At 43.8% G+C, this 23,114-nt stretch overlaps 1 protein-coding gene across 2 annotated transcripts in view; it reads left to right on the plus strand.

The window, feature by feature from the left end:
• The window catches only part of DPF3 (double PHD fingers 3), a 199,563-nt gene that overhangs the window by 170,936 nt on the left and 5,513 nt on the right, over positions 1-23,114 (plus strand). For both annotated transcript variants that reach the window (XM_083509424.1, XM_083509423.1), the window contains exons 9-10: positions 17,144-17,256; positions 20,370-20,451. In XM_083509424.1, the coding sequence (XP_083365550.1) occupies positions 17,144-17,256; positions 20,370-20,451 (195 nt within the window). The remainder of the gene's footprint in view (positions 1-17,143; positions 17,257-20,369; positions 20,452-23,114) is intronic.

Genomic DNA, 23,114 nt, shown 5'->3' on the forward strand with positions numbered 1-23,114 from the left:
CGAAATAATGCTTGTTCAATGTGACTTGTAGTCTGGCCCTTCCACGGGTGTCAGTCCCTCCCAGGAAAGCCGCAGCAGGTTTTGCACAAACTGCAGTAGTTTCTATAATAGGGAACCAAGGGGCAAGGGGCAGAGTCCTTTGGAGAAAACTGCACGAGAGTTGCATGCTGCAGCTATTGTACATTCCCATACATTTCAGTGGGCTTTCAGAGCAGAACCTCCAGAAGGATTGTGATGAATCATGCTTAAGTCTTTTGCTTAGGAATGCTTAAGTCTTCATCAGTTAACTAGGACATTAGTCCTACTGAACTCAGGGGGACTTACCTCTGAAGCAAACATGCTGAGGATCAGACTGACAGAATCAAACTACGCATTTGATTTCTTTTGTAAGGTTGATGCACAATTCATAGAAACTTTAAAGTTGGTGTGGCAGCCTGATCAGTAGTATATGTAATGAAATGTAAAACCAAATAGAATCCCGCAGTAGTTCCTCTCTTAATGTGTGTGTGTATCTATCTATCTATCTATCTATCTATCTATCTATCTATCTATCTATCTAGAAGTTAGATAGAAGTTCCTCTCTTAATGTGTGTGTGCATCTATCTATCTATCTATCTATCTATCTATCTATCTATCTATCTATCTATCTATCTCATGGCCATAAATTGGCCTACAGTTAATGTACACTTGATGCCCTTTCAGATTTAAATGCAGTTTGGTGTGTACAAAATTTAAGCCCTTTGCTACACTACAGAGCTCCCTATGAATAGGAACTTCTATTTCTCCTCCAAAAGATGATAACCACCATGTAATCCTCTTCACCAGCATCTCTTTAGTCTGGACTCTAAATCATGTTAAAATTAATCAGAAAGCAAAATAAAATTATTTGAATCTTTAATTGGTGTTAACGAGAGTCAGACAGCTCAGTCGGTAGAGCATGAGACTCTTAATCCCAGGGTTGTGGGTTCAAGCCTCACATCGCAGAGGGTTAGACTAGATGACCCTCATGCCCCTTCCAACTCTACAATTCTGTGATTATATGATTCTGTGTTGCGGGAAATGGCACAGAAAGTGAGCCAGGGAAAGGAAGCAACTCTTATTTTTATTTGTGGCGGAGGCTGTTATAACAGCATTAGGCAGATCCCAATTGAACTACTAGCCTGATATTTTTTTAACTAGAAAAAGCGCTAAAATGTGGATTTGATTAATGACCCCACAAAAGAAAGCATCAAATTCAGTAATGCCAAGTTCTAAAAATTCCTCCTTCCCTTTCATGAAAAGCTTCTATATTTCAGGATAGAAACTCATTTAACAGCACTGTACTCAATATCTTTAGAAATACTTGACTGGACTCCAATTTAATGGCCTGCACTAGTACTGAATGACATGCAGATGAGGTCCAGCTAAAAACTGCTACAGAAACAAAGATTTATTGTAAGTACTGAAAAACGAACAACAGTTTGAAACAGCCTTTTGTAGCCATTGCTTGATGTAAGAGATGGAAAACTTTGGAAATTATTCACAGGTGTTAGTCCTTTCAGATCACCTTATCTGATACTGTAGTTCTGCCTAGCAGAGTTGAGATTTAGCTACAGAAATGTTTTTGTGTTTTGTTGTAGAGGCGATTATTATAGTTCCAGTTCATACCAGTGTTCTCATCAGTGCTTTTGGTAATACTTTAAAGTACAGTTTGGTGAAATGGTGCGGTTTTTCACTCTGTCACTGCTATGCCAGCATTAATAGGACAGATGGGGTGAACTGTACAGTGGTACCTCAGGTTACATATGCTTCAGGATACATACGCTTCAGGTTACAGACTCCGCTAACCCAGAAATATTACCTCGGGTTAAGTACTTTGCTTCACGATGAGAACAGAAATCGTGCTCCGGCGGCGCAGCAGCAGCAGCAGGAGGCCCCATTAGCTAAAGTGGTACCTCAGGTTAAGAACAGTTTCAGGTTAAGAACGGACCTCCGGAACGAATTATGTACTTAACCTGAGGTACCACTGTACTTTAATCAGCACATCTTTTCAACGGTCCCTTTGTAGATGATATATCTGGTGAAATGGGTTGATTAGTCCCCCCCCCCCCGAGTGTGCCATCAGAACTATGCCAAATATTTCAGGACATGTAGCCGCCTGAAAACTTCTTTCCTCAATTCTAATAAGACCTGCTTATACATTATTCGTTTCTCAGTAGCAAGTTCAGTGACTAGACCTCGAAGCCTGTTATAGAGGCCAAATTCCCTACACCCCATCCTGCCATCCAGCCCATTCCCTTTAGGGAGACTTATTTGATAACTAATTTTAAAAGTCTAAATGTGCCAGCACCCTGAAATCCTTTGTTAACTAGAGTTTACAACGCAATCCTAACCCTACCCCCACCCCGGTAGTGCAGCAATAAAATTGCTGGCACATTTGCAAAGCTAAGCAGGGTCCAGTATGGTTTCAGATTGGATGGAGGAGCACATGTTGAGATGCCTGAATTGCAGGGGGTGGGACTTAGGGTCCCTTCCAATTCTAATAATAATAATAAGAAGAAGATGAAGATTTTATTTGTACCCGGCTGGAGCCAGGCTCAGAGCGGCTAGCATCATATAAATAATACAATATGCATAAAAACAGGCAATCAATCGATTAAAATGCATCCCAAAATTGATTCAAATAATTTAAAGTTAAAGTTAAAACTGGACAAATGACAATCCCCAGGTTAAGATTGAAAGCTGTTAATACTCGCCAGGACCAACTGTTTCCACTGATATTATAGGGACCTGTGAGCGGGATGGGAAACCTTCTTCGCGCTTGTTCTTATACAAAGAGAAAAGGAGTCAGACTGAACCCTGACCAAAGGCCTAGCGGAACAGCTCTGTCTTGCAGGCCCTGCGGAAGGATGTAAAATCTCGCAGGGCCCTTGTCTCTTGTGAGAGAGCATTCCACCAGGCTGGGGCCACAGCTGAAAAAGCCCTGGTTCTGGTTGAGGGCAGCCTAATCTTCCTGGGGTCTGTTGTTATTTGCAGATGGTAAATGATTCATATTCATATCTACTTAGAAGTAAGACCCACTGAGTTCAATGGGACTTTCTTCCAGGTAAGCGTTTTTGTGCAGCAGAAGCTGCTCTTTCAAGCAGCAATTCTGCCTGGTATAAAAATGGAATTCACCGCATGCTTGCAACCCTTTTTCTATAGTAGCACCAGGAACATTAGAAGCAATCAGTCCTGATACAGTTTTCCGAACTTCAGGATGAGCTTCGCAGCCCCAGCCATCTATTCGCTAATGGCTTGTGCTAAATGCAGATCTTGAGGATCAACTGCTAGTACAGAACTAAACATGATAACCATATCTTGCTAATGTTCTGTTTCTAATGGAAGCAAACTAAATTGGTTCTAATTGAAAAGAAAAGGGGGGAAATCAATAGATCATTCTCTTTAATGGGAAGTTAAATTTTAAACATTGAACTCACATCAAGTGGTTGAAATAGTCTCTGAAGGTAAATAACTGAGCAGAACTCAGCAGAGAATCTTCTTATTTTGGTTTGGCCTTTATTAGACATGGGAATTAGAATAGTACATTAGTATTACCATCAGGTGTCAGCAGGATTAAATGTAAAAGGTGGAACTATTGAACAGTGCGTATCTGCATGACACAAACAGTTACCGTATTTTTCGCCCTATAGGACACACTTTTCCCCCTCCAAAAATGAAGGGGAAATCTGGGTGCATCCTATGGGGCGAATGCAGGCTTTTGCTGAAGCTTGGAGAGTGAGAGGGGTCGGTGCGCATCGACCCCTCTCGCTCTCCAGGCTTCAGGAACACATCCGCAGCCTAGGCAGCCCTACGGGAGGTCTGGCAGGGATGTCTAGGCTGCGGATAGCAGCCTGCTGCCCAGCGCGAGGGGCGCCCTGAAGCAGAGTGCCCCCGCGCCGGGCAGACATCCGCAGCGTGGGGAACCTTGCAGGAGTTCCCCGTAAGGCTCCCCACGCTGCAGATAGCAGCCTGCCGCCCAGCGCGAGGGGCGCCCTGAAGCAGAGCGCCCCCCGCGCCAGGCAGACATCCGCAGCGTGGGGAGCCTTGCAGGAGTTCCCCGCAGGGCTCCCCACGCTGCGGATAGCAGCCTGCTGCCCAGAGCGAGGGGCGCCCTGATGCAGAACACCCCTCGCGCAGGGCAGACATCGGCCAGCCCCACAAGCTCGGGGGACAGCAGGGAGGCGCAGCGCCGCCATCCCACTGTTCCTCGACCTGGTTCTGTTTCCCCGACCTGCTTTTGGGGGGGAAATAAAGGGAAATTTTTTTTCCTTTATTTCCCCCCCCAAAAACTAGGTGCGTCCTATGGAACGGAGCGTCCTATGGGACGAAAAATACAGTAAATCATCATGTGCACATGCTAGTTATGTGTATTGCTCTACTTAGTTTAGTTCTCAGTTTACTAATTATGAGAAATTATAATCTTCCCTCACAATATAACATGACATGCCACAGTAAAAAAATGTTTCTGAAGTGTGTTGCTTAGTACTGGAGTTGATAGTAAACAATATACCATTTTCTAAGGAAGACACTGCTAGAAAATTGGAAATAAGATCTCCACCCCCTGCTTATAGGCACCCATTCAAATGTATTCCTATCATTTAATAGATCAGCTGTATGTTGTCAGGCTTCTTCAGAGCCCATGGGTAGAGGATCCTCCTATGAAGTGTGTTAGCACATGGTCTTTGCATCCTTAACATTTCGTGTAAACCTACAGACTTCTCTCTCTTGTTAAAGATATAACTGCAAAGCATTGTGCCATGACTCTGAATTGAATGAGGATACGCTGTCTAATTCTGAAGGTATGTTTACACCAACCTTCTCCAACCAGATGCCCTCCAGACAATTTGGACTACAATTCCCATCATCCCCGACCATTGACTGCTGGCTAAAGCTGCTGGAAGTTGGAGTCCAAAACCACTAGAGGACTTCAGATTGGGGAAGGGTACTTTACACAAACAAATATCGGTTCAGACAACCTGAACTGCAACCTTCCCTGGAGGTGCTATGTGAACTCTTCATATACGTTATTCCAAGTGTTTTCAGTTCAGTATGACTCACTGACACATTGTTGACCTGGATCATAGAAAATGTGATGCACTTGCTTACATGCGGAAAAGCTTTCTGACAGTAAGAGCTGTTTGGCAGTGGAACAGACTCCCACGAGATGTGGTGGACCCTCCTTCCTTGGAGGTTGTTAAGCAGAGGTTGGATGGCCATCTGTCATGGATGCTTTAGCTGAGATTCCTGCATTGCAGGGGGCTGGACTAGATGACTTGGGTTGGACTTGGGTCCCCTTCCCGCTCTTAAGATTCTACAGTTTTACTGTATTGAATCTGCTCTCTCTCACATTTCATAAGCAACCACTAAATAATCGTAGGAATGTAATGTAAACGTCAACGTAAGAGCCATATAAGATCTGCGCATCCCATGTCCACATAACATCTAATAATACAAAATTAATCACAGTATCCCCTACAAGCAGGATATATTTAATCATAAAATTAGGCAAATTGTCAATTGCCATATGTCTTTTGTGGATTAAGAAGAACATTCTTCCAGTTACCTTCCTTGTTACCTCTTCCTCCTCCCAACTTTACATAAATATTTGAATTAATGCTAGCTTTTTCCGATACAGGAAAAGCCACTACAATAAATCCCTTTGTTTCTTGTACGTACAAAATCTGTAGCCTCGATGCAAAATACCATAATGAAACATGATGTGTTTCAAAAAATACTTGAAAAGACAGAAGTTTAAGTATCTGGGTGATCTTTCGGTTTCAGAAGGTCGTTGGGCTAGTTCCAGGTGAGAGTGAAATGATAGAGGATGCATCTGGAACTTTCTCTTTCATTCATCTGCAAGAGAAGCCATTGCAGTACATGGGGCATAGATTCATTCTTTGTAAGTATTACCTTAAATCTGTCTGTCTGTTGGGCAGCACTACAAATCATGCACACACAACGCTGCCTGTTTGTACTACTAACCCAGTAAGGATGAGAGAGAAGCTTTATTGCATTGCATTATAGCTTTATAAGGAAGTTTAAAGGTACATGTGTAGTTTATGGGAAATGGTGTTGTTTATTAAGTATTGGGGGGGGGAGGAGACAACCACAGCCAGTCTGCTACCCTGAATTTTGAGCGTACCATGACCATGTCGTTTTTGCTTGGCTGAACATTTTGAAAGGGTTAGTGAGCTTGCAAGTTGATTGAAAGCTCTGTGGTGTGTGAACTGGCCAGGCTGAAAATCCTGCAGCATATAGGGAGAACTTCCTGAGCCCCTGAAGAAATTGATTCCCCTGATGAAGTTTGCCGAGGGTGTCATGATGGGTGAAAAGGGGGTACAAAGGGAGCACCCCCTTGTAGCTCTTGCATTGTGGTAATTCACCCAGCCTCTCTTCCTTCCTATCAACATATTGTTTGTCTGCCCATAGCTCAGCAGTCAAGTATAGCAAAATGCCCTTGCAGAGAGGTACATTCAGCATGAAAGATTTGCCCAGAGTAAGTTAAATTTTATGTACTTTTGATTGGTAGTATCTTATAAGTTGGAAGAGGCTTTATTTTCAGAGCGCTTACATGACAAGCTTAAATTCCTGTTTTACATATCAGTCTTCCTGCCATTAAATCCCCTTGCTTTGCATGAAGACAGGTTTCTTCCCTGTTGGGATTGTTAAGCTGTCTAACTGCCTTTGGCAATTAGCAATTCATTCCCCATAATGCTTTGCTCATTGTAATATGTACTCGTGTGTGTGTGTGTGTGTGTGTGTGTGTGTGTGTGTGTTTATCTGTGTTTTCTGGAGGTCGCAGTGACCTAATTCACCCCCAGGAATTGAACAGTGTTGGGCGCCTTATCTAGTGCATTAACAAGCTGATGCATCAATATAAGGTCATTTGAGTGCTTCCCCAGCAGATTTCATAGGCAAGGAGCAAGCATTTTGCCTAGCAACTAGGAATGTCAGTAAGGGGCAGTTTGGTAGAAGTGAGGCAATGCACTAGGTATTTAGCCTGACAAGGAGAATTATAAGGAAGCCATGTTATCAACAGTTCTCAGGTTAAGGCTCCAATCAATAATTACTGCATGCTTGGGCCCAGGTGTCAGCCCTGCATCTTTAATGCAGCAGTCTGATGCCCCAGTGTGTTTTTTAAAATTATTATTAGTAGTAAAGGCTCTTCCTTGCCAGGATATTGAAGGTGAGGCAGTTCTTGGGTGCTCGTATGTTAGCTGTTTTGCATTTCCTAGATCTAGGCCAGAAAAGGTTCTGCCATTAAAGTTGGATGGATGCAAGTTTTGTTGACATTTGTACATGCACCTCTCTGTTTCTTTGCTGCTTCTCTTGCTTTCTATGGCTCCCATGAGTGGTTTACAGAAGGGGCCTTTCTTTTATCTACATTTTATCCACCTGGCACCTGAATATACTTAAGATCTACTACAAAAAAACCAGCTCACCCCAATAGCAAACTCAGGTGGCAAGAGACAATAGAATTAGGGCCAAAATGGAGTCACTGAGAAACATCAGGGAGGTACCAGCATATCCAGAGGAATATCAAGGTTTGCAGAAATGTATGTGCGCGCACACACACTCATAAGGGACACACACTCATAAGCCCAGTGAGGACTGAGGATGCTCAGTAGTCACAGAATGGTGAGTGTCAGATGGAAAAGAAAAATGGGAAAGGGGAAGAGTGGAATGGCATATGCTAGAGGAGAACATAGCTGGCTGACTGGCTGGAGCCCTGACCAGGAGCTGTGTTGTTAGGATAGGAGGATACATGCTAGCATTTTGAACAGGTAATATATAAACCACCAACAGTGATGTATGTAGTAGCAATATGAATCCTTCACCGGGATTCTCTTTTGTGTTTTCCTGCAGTCATAATAGGTAGGAATCATCAGTTCAATCTATCTATAAAGTCAGATTCTGATTAGCAACAAGTTAAATAATGAATGGTCCCTTGAATGTTACTGTCACTGTCTTAAAATCTGGTGATGAGCATGAAAATTGGGCTCTTCTCACTCAAATATAAAATATCTTCGTATACTGTACATCGCATAATAGAAAACATAAAAATTTGTCACAAACCTTGCAAATTTCTACGCAACGAGACAATTGCCCCAAACTACATCTGAAGTTTCAATAATTTTATGTGCAACAAAGAGATGCATTTTATTGGGTTTTCCAGTGAAAGTATGGCCAAGATTCCTACCATGGAGTCCTAGTTTCATGTGCATAGTTGTTGAATGCAGGGATCTTGCAATGGGAACCGCAGTGGATGATACAGAAATTGATCGCTGGTTGCATTTTGGCATGGAGCTGTGAGCAGTGTTGAGCTGTTTAAACCCTCCAACAGGGATGTCTTGGATAAAGATATCTTAGAGCAGTGGTTTTCAATCAGTGTGCTTTGGCACCCTGGGGTGCCTTGAATGGTGGTCAGGGTGCAGCGGGCAACACTGGCCTCTGTCCCTCTTTCCTTCTCTCCCTCTTCTGATGCTCTCTCGTGCCTTTGCCTTCCAAAGGCTTCCACAGCTGTTGTTGCAGCAGCCCTGCTGCTGCCTCCCAAGCTGAGGTGCTGGCCTCACATTCACCTGTGGTTCGTCTCCATTGGGACACTAGGACTGGGGGAATCCTCTGCCCAGGTTCCTGTGGGGCAGCATGAGGAGGCACCTTCCTTTGGGGCAGGTGGGAGAGCTCAGAGACCAGCAGCTGCCTGGAGGACTCCCAAGGAGAGGGGAGAAGAGAGGAGGCTGAAGGAACATTCTACAAGGGAGGGTTTCGAAAAGAGGTGAGAGGCTGCCAACTCTGCAGGCAAGGGGTGACCTAACTGGGCTCCTGAGCCCCACAGGGGTGCTGCAGACAGAATGCAGGTGGTGAAGGGATCTGTGGACTCAAAAAAGGTTGAAAACTTCTGTCTTAAAGAATGTTGCCTTCTAGTTCTATATAGCAAAACTACTTTCCCCTAGGACTGACGCATTATTTTATCAGGGGTTGCTGTGATGAAGAATCCTAGTTTAGCTCTGTCTTGAGCCTTCTTTATCTTTGCCTAGGTGTCAAAATGAAAAACCCAGGTGTGATGCCTTGTTCCTTTAACTCTTCATCTGCTTTTGAGTTTTACTTCCTCTTTGACTCTCAGTTCAGTGAAAAGGAAGCTTGACATGGCTGCTGTGCTCTAGCCAAAATTTATAATACAGTGGTGCCCCGCAAGACGAATGCCTCGCAAGACGAAAAACTCGCTAGACAAAAGGGTTTTGCGGTTTTTGAGCTGCTTCGCAATACAAATTTCCCTATGGGCTTGCTTCGCAAGACGAAAACGTCTTGCGTTTTTTGCAAGTTTGTTCCCTTTTTCTTAACACCGTTAATACAGTTGCGACTTGACTTCGAGGAGCAACTCATAGAATGCGGTGTGGTAGCCTTTTTTGAGGTTTTTGGTGATTTTTGAAGCTTTTCCAAAACTTTTCCGACACCGTGCTTCGCAAGACGAAAAAATCGCAAGACGAAAAAACTCGTGGAACGAATTAATTTCGTCTTGTGAGGCACCACTGTACATGTAACTCAGCAAAATGTATTTACATACAATGCATTTCTTTTTAAGCCTGAGTTTAAAATATAAACTATAATTAAAACCTGAAAGATCACCAATCAGAACCTCCAACTCACCTCTTGCCACTTAAAGCTCAGCCAAATAGTCACTTTGGCGAGTATAAATGGAAAAGGAATGGCATAAGAATGAACCATGTTCACAATACACCCCTTTCTTCTGAGAGCTTAGTATGTCACTTTATAATAGGAACTGATGTGCAGATGGTATAGTTAAGTAGCCATGATCATGGAGATATTGATAGGACATGTGAGGATAGTGCAGCATAGTATATAGGGAATGCCTGTCCCTAGTGAGTTATGTATTTGATTGTGTGTAGCTTTGTAAGTGTTGTGGTAGACACCTGTTTAATCTGAGATGTAAGAACAGCAAATCTAAACATTTGATCTATTTAAAATAAATTATCCTCTAACTTTAAACTTAGAAACTAACAAGCCTTTGAAAAGTTTGTTCTTTTTCTCCTTCAGATATGTAATGTCTTTCCCCCACACCATAGTGGGCCAGCAGAATGAACAGATTTAAGTACTACACGATGGGATAGGTATATATGTATATAGTTTTAATTCAATCAATGTTCAATTGTTTTTAATGATTGCTTTTTCTTTGTTCTTATTGGTTCTTGTTTTTATCTGTAAGCTATTTTATGTCCTGTCAGGGGAGAAGGCAGAGTATAAAATAATAGTAGTAGTAGTAGTAGTAGTAATAATAATAATAATAATAATAATAATAATAATAATAATAATTAATAATAGACTGGTTGTGAGCAGCCCTCACAGGATCAGTTGGGTGCTGGGTGCTGGCAAGGAACAGGTCCAACAACTGCTCTTCATAATATAATTGGTAATTTTTAACACTATTAATAGAAAACCAGGGAATTTCTCGTAACCAGAAGAAACTTTCCTTTTTTTTCTCATCAAACCTCTGTGCGCTTAACTGCCTTTGAACTGTAAGCATCAACAACACATAAATTGAAAAAAATAATAATAACTTATTCTATAAAAGGAAGCTGTCATATCACAAATTGTTTCTTGAAATATTATTAAGAGGGTAGATTGAGGCCCTAGGTGGGGTGGAGCACCCCCTGACCTTGTGTCTACTGTGGCCCCATGTAGGGGTGCAAGTCCAAAGCAGGACTTGTTGTGTGAAGCATTGGGAAATTAAACTGAGCCAAATGTGAAATCAAAAGTATCAACACAGCGACGAGAAGCAGATACACAAAGCCATGTTAATGTGGCATGTACTGATTTTACTGACGTTTCGTAGGACAGGTCTACTGTCATGAAGATGTCTGGGTCTTACACAGATCATTAAAATAGTTCCAAAATAAAGGGATAGCACAGCATGGCCAACATAAGCTTAGCTGTGCTTCTGTTTTCCATAATGAAAGAGCACTTGCATCCTTACAAATTGAAGATAATGATAGTAGAACATTCTAAAGCAAAACGAAAGTAAGAAATAATGGGGATGAGAATGGTGATTTGGTTGGATGATTTTAAAGCAAGGGAATTCTAAAGCCCAATATGAGAACAGCATATGCGTTAGATGACCCACGAGTAACCATTGTGAAATTGCAAGGGTACTGACTAATGTTTTGGGAATTAAGATTGCAAAATTACCAGAGAGAAGACCATCTGTGATAAACAAATCTTCCCACTACAGTGTTTAGACTTTGACCAATCACTGACCAACTGGGTAAATATGATTTACCTCAAGAACAACTTGCAGGCCTGCTAAGAGAGTAGCATTAAGTTTTCAAATCTGTCCTGTGGTTCAGGAACCCACAACTCTTTGAATTTGGGGTTAAATTTGCAATCAGGACCCGTACTTGTGGATTCTGTTTAGAAAACCACCACAAGTAGACGAGAGAGAGTTCAGAGGAAAATAATACAGTCTGACCAGTGACTGTTAAAAATAAACAAAAAATAAATGCACAAGTCTTCCAGAAACAACACTATATATCAGGAATATACATTAGGAACCTGGTACTATTCAAACATTATTGGGTTCCACCTTCAATCGCCCCTGAACATTGGCCATGCTGACTGGGGTGGAGGGGAGCTTTTATCCAGCAGAACCTGGAAGGCTACAGGTTCCTTTGCTTCATGGTGTAGCATTTGTATCTTGATCCTGTAGTTGTTTACACAGAATAAACTCCCGCCGAGTTCAGTGGGTTGTACACCTAGGTCATGAATTGCTTCCTGGAGTTTTGATTCTGAAACAAGAAGAGAGCTATCACTTTTAACACAATTAAATCCTAGGAAGTCAATTGGCCTACTTTTGGTAATGATTTTATACTGTCCTTTAATTATTTGGCTATGACATTGCATTGGAGGCTGAGCTGGGAATGGTATTGTGTTGACTCTTAAATTGCACAAACTGGTTTTTCATAACTTTAGTGTACATGTACACACCTGCAAGGCTTACACTGGAAAATATATCCACCTTGTATCCTAGGGAAGCTGTTCTGTGATTACATGCTCCTAGTTAGCTAGATGAAAGGCCTTATAGGTTGTCCTAGGAGAGGGGCAAGATCAGGGAAGGGCAGAGCACACAGCTAAGTTATATTGACAGCTTTTCAGCAACGCTGAGCTTAGGAAGCTGCCAAGGCAAGGACAAGGGTGTAAATGCTGAGATTTATATTTGGAATGCTGGTTAGCCTAAACTGGGCCTTGAAGATAATATTAGAAATAGGAGCTTCCCATTGCCATCCACTGGGGGAGTGGCTTTGCCATCCAACATAGACCTGGTCCAAAGGTTATTTTAAGCCAAATATTGGTTTGGTTTTGGTTACAGCTTGTGGCTCCATGAGCTTGTGGGTTTGGAGAACCTTGGCTTAGCTCAGCCCAGTCCAGTGTAGCAGCAAAAAGGACCAGGGAGGAGCAAAGCGGCTGCATGCTGCTTTCTGGAGCCTGCACATTCATTCATGTTAAGCCAAGGTTTGTCTTAGTATGAAATGTGAATCAGGCCACACTCTGCTTTACTGTAGATGTGACTCATCAACCGTTGACCAATTAAAATGCATAATGGCCCTCAATTTCCAGTTACTCAAATGCTGAATATAGGGTGTACCAGTGAGAAGAAAATACCAACGTGGAGTGATATCCTGTCTTTACATTCTTTGAGTTTTCCTCCCTGAAGTCCACCTAGCCTAAGCACTTGCCTCTAGGCTGCTGTCATGCAAGGCTAATCAGATGACGGAGCTGCTGTCTTAGGTCCTAGAGCTCCCCTCCTGGCCCACTTGGCACAACCTCATCTTTGTTGTAAGGGAAGCCATTTAGTAAAAGGGGGAGGGGGAGGTATATTATATTTTTCTTAAGTAAATGGCCATTATTTTTTCCTGAAGTCATTAGGGTTGTTGTTTGGAGAGGATATTGATTTGCTTTAAGATGTCTGGTTGCTGTGGCTGTGCATATGTGGCCACAATTAATCTTGTAGCGGAGAATTCGCTAATGAAGAAGCATAAATGAGCTGTGTTAAGGTCATTAGTGGTCATTGGATGTCTGCATACAGCAATTGCTCCTGCCCTTAATGGCATTTCTGGTCATTAAGGTTTCACAATTAATGACAACCGCTCTTTTTAAATATGTGTGCGTGTTGGGAAGCAAGCTCTTCTTCAAGAATTCCATTTGTTTTCTCTCAGATGTGCCTGACTAACAGTATTCTTTTAGAAAGAAATCCCTTCACAAAAACCTCTGTTTTAAATTCTGGGGCTGCTGTAAAGCAATGGTGGGATGACCAACGGATCCAGAGATGATTGCAAGCTAGGAAATGGCTAAGGGTTCTACTTCAGGGCTGGTTCTACTTCAGAACAGTTGACTGTGATGAAGAGTTTGCATTTTGCTGAAGATTCTGTGTAAAGATTGTGCATGGGCCTTTGATGAAAGAGGGCCAAGGCAGTAATTTTGGGGATTCTTGTTATGGGATGCCTGCCAATGAGGGAGAAAGGACAGAAAGCACAGAAAGGAGAGCAAGATTGGGGAAACTTTAGGGTGGTTCTATCCATCCCCAGGTCATCCCCCAATTAGGACTCTTAAGCAAAACATTTCAAAAATTTCAAGGAAAGCAAACAAAGAATCTGATGAAGGAAACATTTCTCATGGGGATGTCACACATCCTAAATCTCAGTCAGCTGAAATGACTAGATACATTCTTGTTTGTTGTACTAGGTAGTTGGACAGCTGTTAGAGAATTGAATCTAATAATAAGGGAAGTGCCTCACTGAGATAGGAGGGGCCCTCCCCCCAAGTGTCATTTCAAATGTCTTCCCTGCCTGTCCCACAACTGTAACGTGTAACTCTCAAGCATCTTTCTTTGTTTCAGATCAGTCACATGATATAATAAAAACAGCAACAATAACAATAACCAGCACCAATAGACATGTATTTCTTGTCTCCCCATATAGTTATGGGTTGCAAGGCTCACAGATGATTATGAACCTTGTTGTAAATTCCAACACATATGCACACATAAACACACACATCTGCCTTTAAACATTCGTAACAAGTTGTTAGTTCAGCGCTACTGTGTTTTGTGAGGGTTTCCTTTTTCCGCTCTTTTTTTTTTTATTTCGCTTGGTAGAAGTGAATTGTTCCACCAGGCAGACTTCCAATTAATCACCGCGGGCTTGATCAGGGGACCCTACCCTGATTTCATTGACAAAAATATACAGAATTACACCCTGATGTATGTGTAATAGCCTACTGCTAGGGGTGACATAGCAGTTTTGCATTGTTGCGTTAAAATCATAAGCACCAAATTATACATTACTTTTCTTCCCAAAATATCTGGCGTCGGGAAGAGAGATGGATCAGAGTTGCAACATGTTGTGGGGACTTAACCCTTCCCCTGCACATGATGGCTTTGGTCCAAATCACTGTTCTCAGATCTCTTATTAGTTACAGAGGTGAAACCATGCAGGCAACTTACATATATGCTTGTATGTTTTCCCTGTATGTGGCTAATGACAGCTCTGGCTTAGGGCTTGGGGGGAGGGTATTTGGATTAGTGTTGTACCATAGAATAGTGGGCAAGACATTTTCCACACCTTGCCTCATTCCAACCTTCCATCACAGCTGCTTTTAGGAAAAGAAAATTATACAGGGAGATGCAATCACAGATCTCCCATTCAGTGTCTGGTTTAGCAATCAGGTCCACCGTTCTTTTACAATACAATAAGCTATGGGTACACAGGAATCACAGGGACGCGGGTGGTGCTGTGGGTTAAACCACAGAGCCTAGGACTTGCCGACCAGAAGGTTGGCAGTTCGAATCCCCACGACGGCGTGAGTTCCCGTTGCTCGGTCCCTGCTCCTGCCAACCTAGCAGTTCGAAAGCACGTCACAGTGCAAGTAGATAAATAGGTACCGCTCCGGCGGGAAGGTAAACGGCGTTTCCGTGCGCTGCTCTGGTTCGCCAGAAGCGGCTTAGTCATGCTGGCCACATGACCCGGAAGCTGTACGCCGGCTCCCTTGGCCAATAAAGCGAGATGAGTGCCACAACCCCAGAGTCGGTCACGACTGGACCTAACGGTCAGGGGTCCCTTTACCTTTACCTTACACAGGAATCAGTGGGACTCGTAACATGCAAAGTACTTTCAAAACCTCATAGAACTGTCAAGATGAGTGAACATACCCAGACAAGTAGAAGAAGAGGGCTGGTTGAATGGCTAGACTTGAGAGGAAGGTGGCACCACCGAAATAGCACATACATGGTCATACTTGCAAACGGTTGTCTAGAATTGGCTGCTCACTAGGCTGCTCACTAGCTCTCAAGTGCTCACCTTAGAAAATAGAATTTGTGGAGGGGAGACAACAAAAAGACAATAGAGGCTGTTACGTGGCCCAGAAGTGGTCTTTTGAGTTTGGTGGCTCTGCTCAGAGGCCTAAACTAGATGTGCTATGCAGTGGTGCTCATGTTTCCCTTGACCTTTTTAAAGACCAAAAGCAGCCTTAGGGAGTGACTCTGAACAAAGGAATGGTGGGTAGGAGGACATGCTCAATTCTTTTCCATCTGTCATTTCCTTCAGTCTTTTCCATTCCAGCAGCTGCTTCTCCACCTCTATGGAAAAAGATACAGGTTCCTTTTGTCTCCTTCCCCATGGAAAGCAGTGGGGGGAGTTGAGTAGAAAAATGGAAGAAGGTGAAAGGCTTAAACAGCCTCCCTCCAGCCCATGATCCTTGAACTTGGAGCTTCTTGAGTCTACTTGTGCTTTGCAGGAAATACTAAGGGACAATACCCATGACAGCCAGCCACATTGAGACCAAATAACTTCAGAGCTGAGCCATTATCCCCTAGCAGTTCTTCAGAATCCTTTGAGAGACTGGAAGAAAAGAAAGGTGAATGCTGTCTAGCCGCAGCATTGTGCAGAAACACAACAAGAGGGAGGATCAATTCTTCTGGAATTTTCACTGCTCCTTGTCGCTGCTCCTTGTAATCATGTTCATTTTGAGCACAGCTCTTACGCCGATTGATTTCGTTCCAATCAAAAGTCATTTCGTCCCCACCCCTGCCCAGTTGCTAACGATTGCAAGTCTTAAGCCATGCAAATACTTGAAACGACAAGCTTTTCCTGTATGAAGCCACACGTATGTCCTTTGCTTACTTTTGCACATGTGCATTTTGGATGCATGTTAAAACTTGGGAGTTGCTGAGACAGGGATGTGGAAGACTGCTTGTGAGAGATGAAGATTGCATATGTGTAGGCAAACCTTGGAGGGATGGGAGACGTGGTTGAGAAGGTGATTGTTGTCATTATCTCAGCGGTCTACTGTTGTCTTTCTTGTTTTGCAGAAGGAACACTGACCCTACCTTTGGTTTGTTTGTTTGTATTTCCCCCCTCCCCTCCAGAACCCCCCATTGCTGATCCTGCTACCGTAGTCCTGCTGTTTTGCAAAGCTGGAATCGACACGCATGTAGGGGAGGGGGCCAGAGTCCAAGCAGCTGTCCCCAGTAGATGTGACTGTTATGCTAGCTTTCCTTCGTTTATTCCTTTTGTAGGTTATTTTTGGTTCTGGGGGTCGTTGGGAGGTGTGTTTTTCTTTTTCTTTTGTTTGTTTGATCCTGAAAGGTTAGCTGTGCAGTTTGGTTTCTTCTGTGCGAACCAACCTTGGGAGTGCAGAGCTCTTAAAAATACAAATTTCTATCGCAGCCGCAAGTTTCAAATTGGTCTCCAAGCGAGGTGGTGGGCAAAGCCCACATTGATTCATTTGGAAGAGGGAGGCGCTATTTGTTCCTTCCTTTCACTCTCCTTGTTTTTGTAAAAGAGGAAAAAGAAGAAAAAGCCCACAATGTTTTTAAGAGCTCTGAATAAAACTGCTTTGCCAATGGGGAAGTGGGAAGGGATGACTTTGGTTTTTCTTGTGCCCGGCAGCAAAAGGGTTAATGCCTGCTTTCCTCTTTGATATCCATTAGTTTGGAGCCCATGTTGTGATTGGTCCATGTCCATGTGTGTTTTGTTCCTGAACTTTATGACTTTGATTAAAGGACCAATCCAAGGTGCGCCTGACTAAGGGTGGACATTTGCCATTTCTCCAGGTCACCCAACCTGCTTGCAGTTCACAGCAAACATGACTGAGGCTGTCAAAACCTATCAGTGGCAATGCATTGAGTGCAAATCCTGCAGCCTCTGTGGGACGTCTGAGAATGATGTAAGTTCATCTTCATTACCGATATTGAGATTAGCAACTTAGTTGAAAGGTTGAACATTTGTAATGTTCATTCATTTAAATCGCAGCACTTTCCGCAAGCAGAAGATAGCCTTTTCTATGATCTATAATGTTTTGGTGCACACACATGCTTTCTCTCTTCCCTGCCCCTTTGTTTTGAACTGTTTCACAGGATCATTTAAGATGATGACACTTGGTAGAAATGGATCAAGGTGATAACAAAACTGTGATGGTTCAGGTGGCCTTCATAAGGCTCATTTGCTCTACCCAGGATGTACCCACTAAAGAACTTTGCAGCAAGGGAGGGACAAGCACTGCATTTGCCAACTCTGCAGACACCCCCAGCACAACCAAGGGAAGGAGTGCTGCTAGTGCTCCTTTCCCTATCCCAAGTTCCATATTTTTCACTCTATAAGACGCACCAGACCATAAGACACACCTAGTTTTTGGAGAAGGAAAACAAGAAAAAATAATATTCTGAATCTCAGAAGCCAGAACACCAAGAGGGATCGCTGCGCAGCGATCCCTCTTGCTGTTCTGGCTTCTGGGATAGCTGCGCAGCCTGTATTTGCTCCATTGCCCATTGCACACTGTAATAGGTATGAGTTACTCGTGCGTAAACTGGTGCCTTTCTCGGTTAATTTGCCTTGTTAAACCTTTCTGACTGCACAGCCCCTTCTCATCGTGGCTGCCTCAGTCACTGGCAGAATCCGTCAGTGGGCGTTTCTTGAACCTCTTCCAACATAAAAGTTGTTTGACACCCAGTCTCCTCCTCCTCTCACTGCGCGGGAGTCTTCTGCGCAGGGAAGGCGTGGGTAGCGGAGGACCTGGGCTCTCCTCACTGTTGTCCAGTGAAGAGTCCTGGAGCCCTCTCTCCAATTCCCCCGTCTGCCCCCCTTTATCCCTGGTGTTGCGCTGATTGGCTTCCCCCTCCACTGAGCTGTTTCTCCCCCTGCTGCTGGGTCCTTCGCCAGCATCATCTGGGAGCCTCCCCTTCGCTCCGATGTCAGTTCCCTGACACACACATTTCCCCTTACTTTTTGGGAGGGAAAAAGTGAGTCTTATAGAGCAAAAAATATGGTAAATTAAAGCAACTGCAGCATAAGCGAGAGACCACCCTGCACTATTTTCTTGAAACCACGTACATGATGTGGCTTCCAGTCTCAGGTTAGGAGGAAATCTGCTGTCTTGCGGAAGGGTGTTTCACAAGATGTGGCCCAATGCAAACACCATCCTCTCTGCACAGACAGCAAGGGGAATGGAGGCCTGTGATAGGCTCCCATCATTTTACGGCAGAGGAAGGGAACTTGAGGACTTCCAGATGTTAACAGTCTCCAGCTCCCATCAGGCCCATCCATCTTAGCCAGCGGTCAGAGATGATGCAAGATGTGGAGGGCCACCGATTCTCCACCTCTTAATAAGGCCACTATAATAAGAGTATGTTCCTTTCTGATCTGGGTTTGAATACATGTGGACTTGAACTACGATAGCTAAGGGTGGTTCAAGCCTCAGTGTATTAGGACCTGGAATATGTTTTGGCTGCAGGCAGCGGACATTGGAGAACATGCAAAGTCCCAAAGGTAATGTGGTAGAATCACAGTTCAATTACATGTACATTAGCTTTGTAAGCACTCTTTCGTAAAATGTTTGGAAATCTCAGATCTGAAGATGGATTTTTTATTTATTTATTTTTACCTTTCTTCCTCCCCTTCCTGATACCACTGGTGTCATTTGTCTTAAGTAGGTTGCTGAATTTCCCACCTGGTCTAATTTGCTGTTTTGTTTAGTTTTGCTTAATTAAAAAAAAATTATTTATTTTAAAAAACCTGAACACTCATATAAAAATCAAGATGGTGCACAACAATATAAAGAGGTTGTTGTAAAGCAAAAGAGACCATAAATAAAATATTGAATAATCATTAAAAATGACTGGCTCATCTTGAGAAAATGTGCACAGCCTGTTGGTATTAAAGGGTCTTCAAGAGATGTCTGAAAATGAGCATTGAGGATGCCTGCTGAATCTCTGCTGCAGAAGTGGCTCAAAAGATGGGATAGCGCCACTGTCCTAGCTTACTGGAAGGGAGAAGGGCAGGAGAGAGGCGGTGGGAAGGTTGGTGTAGTGCAAACTCACCGGGAGGAACGCTGGATTAACTCCTCAGGTGCAATTGCATCATGCCAACCTTCCCATAGGGACGCGGGTGGCGCTGTGGTCTAAACCACAGAGCCTAGGACTTGCCAATCAGAACGTCGGCGGTTTGAATCCCCGCGACGGGGTGAGCTCCCATTGCTCGGTCCCTGCTCCTGCCAACCTAGCAGTTCGAAAGCACATCAAAGTGCAAGTAGATAAATAGGTACCGCTCCGGCGGGAAGGTAACCCGTGGCACTGCTCTGGTTCGCCAGAAGCAGCTTAGTCATGCTGGCCACATGACCCGGAAGCTGTATGCCGGCTCCCTTGGCCAATAAAGCGAGATGAGCACCACAACCCCAGAGTTGGCCATGACTGGACCTAACGGTCAGGGGTTCCTTTGCCTTTCTTAACCTTCCCATTGCCTTGCCACTCCCCCTTCACCCTGGTAAGCAACAGCGACCCACATAGGAGTTCTGCTCCACCTGGCAAGCAGCTTCTCTTGGCACTGGAGATTTTAAGCATCTTTCCAAGATGGCAACAACAACAATAAAAAACAGAAAATAAGCTGCTTACACAAGCCCCTCTTGTTTTAGCAAGGAAACTTTGCTTTTTGTCTGCAAGGGCTACAAGAAGCCCGCCCCCTCTCTCTGTGTGTGTTGCTGTTGCTGTTAGGCCATGCCCTGAGCAAAATGAGAGTCCCCCCCCATTTGAAATACAAGTTGCAACATGCATGCCAGCTATCTCCAGAAATCCTGCCTGTGGAAAAGTGAGAACAGAGTGACAGCCATTTCAGAAAGCAGGAGGGATGCTCCTGGCTCTGTTTGCATTCATATATGTTCTCTGTTGCCTTCTTGCCACAACTTTGTATTTATAGTACCACAATGCACCCATTTATGAGATACTTTCTGCTGCTATGACTAATCTAATGTCCGTCTTCTTCTCTTTCCTCCTAACAATCTTGGATCAGGACCAGCTGCTCTTCTGTGATGACTGTGACCGCGGCTATCACATGTATTGCTTAAACCCACCAGTCTCTGAACCTCCTGAAGGTAACATTGCTTGGAATCTACCCCATTGTTGCTGTTTGCTGTTGTTGTTAAATATTTCTGTCCCGTTTCTCTGCTCAGAGAGCACTCAGGGTACCATTTCCAACTTTATTTATTTATTAAATTTGTATACCACCCTTCATCCAAGGACCACAGGGCAGTTCACAACAGAAAAATACAAAATGGAAAACACAATACACAGTAAAACAAAAGCAAAAGCAAAAGCAATCCACAAACCCCCTTCAAAACTTAAAAGGCCATAGAATGTTAATCAGCCAAGTGTCTGGTTGAAGAGAAATGTTTTTGCCTAGCGCCTAAAGATAAGTAATGAAGGTGCCAGATGAGCCTCCTTGGGGAGAGGATTCCACAAACAGGGAGCCACCACAGAAAAGGCCCGTTCCCGTTTTGCCAAAATATGGAACAAGGTAAAGACGTTTTCAAGATATCATGCTGTGTATGTGCAATTACACAACGTGGCTTAGCCAAAGGATTCATAAATACTAATGCAAACTCCTTGCACATCAAACAGAATTTGCACCAGCAGATGAGTTCGGGTGACTTATAACTTGCTTTGCAAGCATTTTAGAAGCCTACACTAACAAAAGTAACACAAACCAATGGGTGGTTTCTTGACTCAGGAAACATGACCATTCATGAAACCTGCTTACATTTAGAGGTGTACACCTGCTTCAGATGAAACCTACATCACAAACTGAATCAGCATGCGTTGGAGAGGTTTGGATCTTGTCTGAAACAGAGCAAGTCTTCTCCAAAGGAATTCATGGCAAATTTGGGTTGCTCCTGAAGTTGCAAGGGTATTTAGAGCAGTGTTTCTCAAAGTTGGGTCCCCAGCTGTTGTTGGGCTACAACTTCCATCATCCATAGCTGGCAAGACCAGTGGTCAGGGATGATGGGAGTTGTAGTCCAACAACAGCTGAGGACCCAACTTTGAGAAACACTGACTTAGAGTCTCAGGTGTTGAAAATTGATGCATATTTAGCAGCAGAGAGAAGTAGGCATTTGCAAATCATGATTCTTTCTGGTATTGCTAAAGACGAGTAACCAGAAGCAATCTCCAGTTTTCCATCTACTGTAGAATTATGACATGATGAAACAGCATCTCCTGAAACTGATAGGTCTACAAGCAGGCATATGTAACTTCTCCTCTGTTGTATTAGGCTGCCTTAGGCCAGGAACGAGCTAGATATTGTTGGACAACAACTTCCACAATCCCTGGTCATGCTGGCTGGGTCTGATGCAGACTGGAGTCTGACAACATTTGGGAGGGGTACAGGTCCCCCAACCCTGGCTTAGGTCAATAGCACAAAGCTCAGTGTTAAATGGTGCTTTATTACAGCAGCAAAAGTAGACAAGAAAACGGCTTCCTACTTCCTGCCCCCTAGTTACTCATTTTAACAGCTGCCTTATTGACTCTGCTACACACTCGGGTCAAACTTTGCTTTCCTTCCAAGTTTTGGAACAAGTGACGCTTCTCCCCGCCACCAGCCTCCAAACCACGTCGGGGGACAGCAGGATGGTGGCGCTCCGCCTCCCCGCTGTCCCCCGAGCTTGTGGGGCTGGCGACGGGGCTCTCCTGAAGCCTGGAGAGCGAGAGGGGTCGGTGCGCACCGACCCCTCTCGCTCTCCAGGCTTCAGCGAAAGCCTGCATTCGCCCCATAGGACACACACACATTTCCCCTTCATTTTTGGAGGGGAAAAGGTGCGTCCTATAGGGCGAAAAATACAGTATATATCGATTGCGGAAGCTGCTGTGTCTTTGAGTGTGTGTGTGTGTGTGTGTGTGTGTGTGTGTGTGTGTGTGGTGACTTCAACAGAAGCTAAGGAGTGATTTTCCAGATTGTGTAATGAGGCCCATGCCTGTGCCATGGGAAATCAACCAGTTAACTAAATAATTAAATGTGTTATGTGAGTCCAAAATCCTACCTCACAGAGTCAACTGCCTGCCAGATCTCTACATAGTTAACTTCCTTCTGATCAGCCTCATAGGGAAATGGGGGACAGAAGTAATTTTGACACATCTTCAACTATCCATCTGTTTATTAGGCTGAATACAATACAATTTAGTGAAACCACCCAAACGGAAAGGTATTGTATATTTGGCAAACACAACTGCCACTCACTAAGCACACTGTATGCAATACATCACTGTATCCCCCTTGTTTATACAATGGTACCTCAGGTTAAGAACTTAATTCGTTCTGGAGGTCTGTTCTTAACCTGAGACACTTTAGCTAATGGGGCCTCCCGCTGCCGCTGCGCAATTTCTGTTCTCATCCTGAAGCAAAGTTCTTAACCCAAGGTACTATTTCTGGGTTAGCGGAGTCTGTAACCTGAAGCGTATGTAACCTGAAGCATCTGTAACCCCATTTGGTGGTGCATTCCACTGCAAAGTGGGAGAGAGCAGGTGCTGTAACCTTCCAACAGCTTGACTTCACCCCCAAAGGGACACTCCTCCACTGTCTCCAAAGATGAATGGATGCCAGCCTTGTCTTTATCACAAAACTGTGACAAACATCACTGTAATTAGTTGTAGTTGTGTGGTGCTTTAAAGATTGCTTTTAAAAAACTCTAATGCAGGTATGCGTACCTGCACTCATGCACAGACACAGAGATGTGTGCAGCATATTTCAGATTAGAGTGTGTAC

The sequence above is a fragment of the Podarcis liolepis genome (genome assembly GCF_965112155.1).
Source record: "Podarcis liolepis genome assembly, chromosome: 1".
Classification (NCBI taxonomy): domain Eukaryota; kingdom Metazoa; phylum Chordata; class Lepidosauria; order Squamata; family Lacertidae; genus Podarcis; species Podarcis liolepis.